This window comes from Macrotis lagotis, chromosome X (genome assembly GCF_037893015.1).
Source record: "Macrotis lagotis isolate mMagLag1 chromosome X, bilby.v1.9.chrom.fasta, whole genome shotgun sequence".
In the NCBI taxonomy this organism is placed as follows: domain Eukaryota; kingdom Metazoa; phylum Chordata; class Mammalia; order Peramelemorphia; family Peramelidae; genus Macrotis; species Macrotis lagotis.
This window is the reverse complement of record NC_133666.1, coordinates 193,430,847-193,437,927: the sequence shown is the minus strand read 5'-3', so window position 1 is coordinate 193,437,927 and position 7,081 is coordinate 193,430,847. Positions and strand designations below refer to the sequence as shown.

General features: G+C 33.8%; 1 protein-coding gene and 1 pseudogene across 1 annotated transcript; one reads left to right on the top strand and one right to left on the bottom strand.

Annotated features, from left to right (window-relative positions):
- The first annotated feature begins 281 nt into the window (after positions 1-281).
- Positions 282-833, top strand: LOC141499933 (interferon alpha-16-like). The gene has a single exon (XM_074202727.1). The coding sequence runs from the start codon at positions 282-284 to the stop codon at positions 831-833; it is 552 nt and encodes a 183-aa protein (XP_074058828.1).
- A 3,829-nt stretch (positions 834-4,662) lies between these two features.
- LOC141500343 (AP-1 complex subunit sigma-3 pseudogene) lies at positions 4,663-5,296 on the bottom strand (annotated as a pseudogene).
- Between the last annotated feature and the right edge of the window lie 1,785 nt (positions 5,297-7,081).

Below are 7,081 nucleotides of genomic sequence, written 5' to 3'. Positions count from 1 at the left end.
ATTAAGTAAAATAGGCTGCCTCACCTCAAATAACTTAATCTGTATATTCTCTATAAGACAAGATTTGGTTGCAGTTTCACAAAAATTTTAAAGATGGGGTTGTTTTAAGATAAAAAAGGGAAAGTAACTTAAAGACAGTGGAAATTCCAATTTTAGTAATGAAAATTACATTTAGCACTATTTAAGAGAAAACAACCCAGAGAGCAGATATACAAGGCACTGAGACAAAGACTCACTGATCTCCCAGCTCAGCTAAACCCAAACCATCCATCAGCATCACCATGACCTCCTGGACCTTGTTGCCAGTTGCCCTGGTGCTGCTCTGCTCCAGCTCCCTATGCTCTCTAGGATGTGACCTGACTCAAGGACTGCAGGAAGACTTTTTACTTCTATACCAAATGAGCACATTTCCCCTGGTGACATGTTGGAAGGACAGGACCAGCTTTAACTTCCCAAAGGAAGTCATGGAAGGAAGCCAACTCCAGAGGGGGAATGCCACAGTCATTGTGCATGAGATGCTCCAACAGATCTTCACCATCTTAAGTCTGAAATCTGTTCCTGCTGCTTGGAATCAGACTCAGCTCATGCAACTGTTCATTGGACTGGATCAGCAGCTGCAACAGCTGGAGAAGTGTCTTGGGCAAGAGGGGGAGTGGGAAGAGCCTTTCTTGGAGAGTGAGAACCTCAGGTTGGCCTTGAAGAGCTATTTCCAAAGAATAAACCAGTACCTGCAAGGAAAGGTGTATAGCCACTGTGCCTGGGAGATTGTGCGAGTAGAGATCAGGAGGGTTTTCCTGTTCATGAGTAAACTAACCAGAAAACTCAGAGACTGAGGAAGAAAAAAAAGGACTTTCAGTTCTTCAAATTATTGACTGCTTCCTAAAATTAAGCAAACATTAGAAAGAATTATTTCTACAAAAAGAAAAAATCATTAGTATTAATTCAGTGATTTTTATCACAATAGAAGTTGCCATTCCTCTAATGAAAGGAAATTTGATTCTGGGGAATCATCATCTGTTTTCAAGAACTTAACATTTTATAATTTGGAGCTTTCTATTTATGTACCACCTATTTATTTTTACTATTTATTGTTATGCTATTGTTTATATTTCTCCTTCATAGAAGGAACATTTTCCTAGTAATGATACTGAGTTTAATGTGAATTGTTATGGTTGTCACATAAAATAAATTCTTTTGAAGAACTCTATTTTATTAATGAAGACATTTTTGTTAATAGGCATCATGTGAAAATGTTGATTTAATTGCACATGTTTTCAGAGATGATTCATTACAAGAATGTAATTCAAGAAGCTAAACCAACTGTGCTACTCAGTGGATTTTTATAATTGCAAAATGACAGAGACAATGTGCTCCCAGATGAATTACACTCTAAAGTAAAGGTGCAACCTATTCCAAAGTACATGTGTCCATAGGAAAGATATAACATTGACAAAGCGGAGGAGCTTTGAAATAACATGACAGTTTGTGGGAAAGAAACCATAATAATGGAAATTAAACCACTAAAATTTTCACACTCTTTAGCTGAGAAATTCCATCACTAAGTTTATACTCCATTTGAATTGAAATATTTACAGCAAGACTTAGAAAGATAGGGAAGAATTGAAAACAAAGTAGACTGCCATTGACTGGGAAATGGCCAGACTTGTGGAATCGTATATATTTTAGGAAGTAACTGTCCCAATTGCTGCCTGAATTCCATTACAAATGTTTAACAAAATACCTAACAATATAATAGGACATAGATAATGTCCATAATTGATTTTCTAAGTCACTATGGGGCCTGCAGAGATATTTATGTTCAGAGCTCGATGTCTAAGTGGATAAACTTGAACTCTTAATGTCTTAAAATCATGACAGAGCTGACCTTGGGCAAGTCCCTTCAGCTCTTACAACTTTATTTCCATCATCTGTAAAATGGAAAAACTAATAGAATCCACCTTACTGGATTATTGCTGGGAATACCAAATTAGCTGACATAGGAAAAGTGCTGTGTAAAAGGCAATTATCATTATTATTAATAATTACAATCAGAACTATTCAGCAATTACTCTCACTTGGAGTAATTAGGGAATATATACAGGATTCAATACAGAAATCTCAAAGTAAATGAGAAAGTGGAAGTGAATAGTCAATAGGAAAGAAACTTAGGCATTTAGAAAAATGAATGAAAGGAAAAAATGGGAGGAAGCAATTGCAGTATGTTATAAGAGAGGAGAAAATTCCACATTTCATGTGATTCATAAAACAACCATTTTTAGTCTTCCCAGGTTAAATAATTGGTAATTCTTTATTTCATTTGTCTTTCAATTGTGACCCTTTCTGATTAGAGACAATTCTTTTATTTCAGCCCTATATTCTTATTCATAAAGGGGGAAAGGTAATTGTCATATATATATATATATATACATATAATATGTGTACATATATTTATATTCATGAAGAAATTAAGGGTCATATCTTTTGTCTGAGATCCATTGATGGAAACTTACCCCATTTCTACCTTACTCATTTTTTTCTGAAAGGATTTGAATAAAAGCAGCATAGGGAGCAGAGGAAGGAAAAGGAATTATATTTGCTGCTTTTTTTCTCATTTGACCTTAGAAATCTTGGCATAATGGCATCATAGAACTAGATAATAAGAAATATGAGTTTTAATGTTAACTTTATCAATGACTGTCTGTCCAGAGGGGAAGATTTTTGGCAGATTCCAAAGTCTGTTCTGTCTAGAAAGTTTTAATTATCTAAATTATATAGATGAGTTTTATGAGAATGTTCGCATCATTGCAATCATTACTTATCTTACTTATCCTCTCTCTGGAGACCATACTTTCATCTGTGGCTTCCCTCTTCAAATAGGACCAATTCTTATTCCTAGTTTTCTCCAAAGTCTATTAAAGACAATAATGAAAAATTTATTATTGCTTTTACTTTCCAGTGACAACATTTTATTTTGTAATGCTGGGCTCTTCACTGGCTCATAATCAGGCAGAATTGTTTTCTCTCCCTTGGCCCATTTCTGTGCTTTCTTGTGGTTCACATAAACTAAATGTTAAATTAAAATCTATAAATCCTATAAATTGGAATTATAGATGTGGAACTACCAGGCTTGTTCATCTTATTTTTACAGAAGAGCCTGATGTTTAGAGTGGCTTTTTGGACACAATGGCAATAACAAGAGACATGGAAAGATAAATGAAAAGATTCAAAGGAAGTTAACAGAACAATGAAAATCAATATACCTCCAGTGGTTCACAATGAAAGCAAAAGAACAAACTACACTTCCAACTAGATCATGAAAAATGAAATACAGCAAAATTAAAACAACTAAATTTGATTTCAGTGAATAGCTATTAGAAGAACTATTCCCCCAATTCATTGTAGAGCTTGAAGGCCACAGGTAAAGTACTTGGCAAATAATGTCACTCTATTTCAAGACATTGGTTAATTTTGATGACCTTTTTTTCCTTCTCTTCTTCCTATAAATGCTAACTCTCTACAAAGATGGTAAGAAGGATACAGTGGGAAATGTAGGTAACGTTAAAGGTTAAGTTTTCTTTTTGTAAAAAGAACAAAAGTTCCATGAGAGCAAGGACTCTTTTTTTTTTTTTTTTGCTTTGTAAGCAGCAAACTCCTCTCAGCACAGCATTCAACATATGATAATTGATTAATAAAAGTTTTCTCTGAGGCAAAGTCAAAATGGCAGAGCAAAAGCAACATGATAACCCCCAAATAACTTTAAAGTAATGTTACTAATAGAATTCCAAACTAGCTCAACCAACAAAATATAAAAATAGGACTTTTCCAAGTCTAAGACAACTTAGGCCAGAGTCCAGCCCAAAGTGAAGTAAGCCACAGCAACACTAGCTATGGGTCTTGGAGATGACAGTAGCAGTAGCTGCAGGAGTTCTTAGCTTAGAGATGGGGAGGTGATCAGAAGATTGTTCAGAAAGTTTACATTGGACATTATTGTTAGCATTGGCTGCCAATTCACATTTCCATTACCTATGACCCAGTTCCATATCATAGTTTGATCTAGCAAGAAGACTAATATTTCCCAAAGAGATCAAAGAGGGGGACATCACTGAAGCCACTAAACAAAAATAGCTTTATATCCTCAAAGCATAGCACACTGCCAACCTTAATAGAGACCATTTCTTTTAATTGGCATAACAAGAAAAAGTTCACAGTTTTATGATAATAATTGCTCACATTCACTTCTTTCAAAATGTTTCTAAAATACTTTGCATTTATTATCTTGTATGATTCTTTTTTTTAGAAAAAAAATTATTTTAGTCCAAAATAGGCAGGAGTACATTCGCAATATTTTTTTACAAAATAATGGCAAACTTGTCCTTTGAGGATACTAGCAAAAATATAGCATCGTTCATCTCTCAAAAATATTTTAAAATTATTATTTTGCTGGAAAAATAATTATACAAACAAAACATGCAGTCTACTGAATGATGGTTGTTAAGTTTCATAGTTGAGATGCACAAAGAATAATTAATATATGTACATATATATGCATTTACATATGCACCTGTTACAAATATGCTATAATTTTAAGTCTTGCTAGTTGAACACCGTATCCCAAAGTATTCAAGAAGGTTTACATGCAAAATCCATTTAAGTTATTTTTTGGCATAAGACTCTGGCACATCAGAAAAGAACCATATCCAGCTGAAGTTTTGCAGATTTAAGACACACAGCCAAGTAGATTTTTCAGTTAAAATGCAGGCTTGCTCATATATTCTTCCATTGTCTCCTGTAACATATCAGAGTCTTCTATAGCCTTGACAGCAGTTTTCTTTGAGGTTTCCTGGATTTCTCCTCCAATTATAAACTCATCAAGGATAAAATATGCCTTTTTGAAATTAAATATAATATCCAGTTCACAGACATTTCCAAAATACTTGTCTAGTAATTCCACATAACGATGTACAATCTCTAGCGTCAACAGTTCATTGTCCTGATTTTCTACTGCACAGCAAAAATATAAGCTAGCATATCTTTTATAAACAATTTTTAGATCCTTCCAGTCAACAAAACTGCTCATCTTTTGACCATGAGACAGAATCATCTGTACAATTTCTCGGGTGATCTTTTTTTCTCTCTTTATCGGGGAGTGTAGTATACCACTTCTGCAGTCTTAATTTCCCTTGTCAACTGAACAGCAATATGAAATGGATCATGTTGGGGGCCTGGGGCCGCTGCGCAGCCCGCAGCGGGATGGGCCGGCCGAAGGGGCACACGGGCCGGGCCAGAAGCTGGAGGCGCCGCCCTTGTATGATTCTTAAAACCACCTGTTTTATCCCTATTTATTAGTCAAGCAAATGGAGTCTCAGATAAATAATATTAGAGGCATAAAACACAGTCTGACCAATAGGTAACATGATGAATTTTCAAAAGAACATAAAAGCCTGTAAAACAGATGATATATCAATGCTTTAAAGTCAACAGGTAGCTCAATATGATCCTAAAGTAAAGTTTATTGGACCATTTCTTCTTTCCATTTGATTCCATTGACTTAAATTAATTGTTCAAGTTCATCTACTAATAAGAATCCAAGTAGGGAGTCAATCTCACTCATCTTAATTTCACCATTTGCCTTCTATTCATTTGCAAGATGTATTTTCTTTGAGCAGCAATTTACATCTGAATTTTCAAATGAATATTTAATTTCCAGAAATAGGCAGAAGAAAAACAAAAAAGTCCCACAGGTAGCATTGTCAGCTTGTTGCCTCTCTTTAGTTCTTTAAATATTTTGCTCTCATCTTGTTGTTCTATCTAGTATTTCAAAAATTATATAAAATAATAATTCTGTAAAGTGAACACCTTGGCTATATTTTTGTATTTGTGGAAATGTTTTCTTGGATTTCTTAATTTTGTATGAAATTATCTTTAATAGAATATTTTATTTTTCCCCAACTACATGAAAAAAATGATGTTAAAACTTTGTCTTCACATTTCTGAATTCCAGATCTTTGCATTTCCTCTTTAAATTTTTTTTCCTTTCTTTATCTTGGGATCTTTTGATCTTTTTTCATTTTCACAGCTTGACTAATAGGCAAACATGTTTTATATGACTGCATATGTATAACATACAAGAAATTCTTTACCTTCTCAAAGAGAATGAATGATAAAGAGGAAATGTGAAGATCTGGAATTCAGAAATAAGAAAATGGTGTTTCAGATCATGATAGAGCTCCAAACTTTTTGTTAAGAGTCTAGAGAAGCAGAGGAAAAAATGTGAAAGGAGATGATATTAATACAAAAGAAAGCTTTAAAAGAAAGTTGACAACTTGTTAAAGGAAGCACAAAAATATGGAAGAAAAATAACATCTGAAAACAGAATATGTCAAATGGTAAGAGGCCCAAAAGAGGCCAAATTGACTGGGGGGGTTAAGAGTTCAAGGAAGTATTAAAAATTAGAATTGAGCAAAAGGAAGATAATGATTCCTATAGATATCAAAAAATAATCAAACAAAAGAATGAAGAAAAAGAAGAGTATGTGAAATATTCCATTGGAAAAACTACTAAACAAAAAAAAAAATAAATCCAAGAGTGATAATTTGAGCATTTATGAACTATCTAAAAGATATAATTTTTTTAAAAAGTCTAGATGTCATCCCTCAAATTGTCAAGTGAAACTCCCTCAACATGTTAGAACAAAAATGTAAAATAGTAAATGAAAGAATCTGCCAATCTCTTCCTGAAAGAGACCACAAAATGGAATCTCCCAGGAGTATTGTAACCAAATTCCAGAGCTTCTGTCCCAAGGAGAAAATATTTCAAGTACCCGGAACAAAACAATTCAAATATCAAGGAGGCACAGTCAGGATTACACATGATTTAACAGTCTACATTAAAGGTTCAGAATGCTTGGAATATGATATTACAGTGGACAAAGGAGATAGGGTTATAGCCAAGATTCACCTGACAAGCAGAAGTGAGTATAATCATCCTTCATGGGAATGATGGGTATTTAATGAAATAGAGAATGATCAAGTAGATATGACAGTTTCTTTCCAAAATTATCAAATCATTTCATAGCTACATA

Coding starts and splice junctions, on each gene's coding strand:
- LOC141499933 (XM_074202727.1), top strand. CDS start 282: ATGACCTCCTGGACCTTGTTGCCAGTTGCCCTGGTGCTGCTCTGCTCC.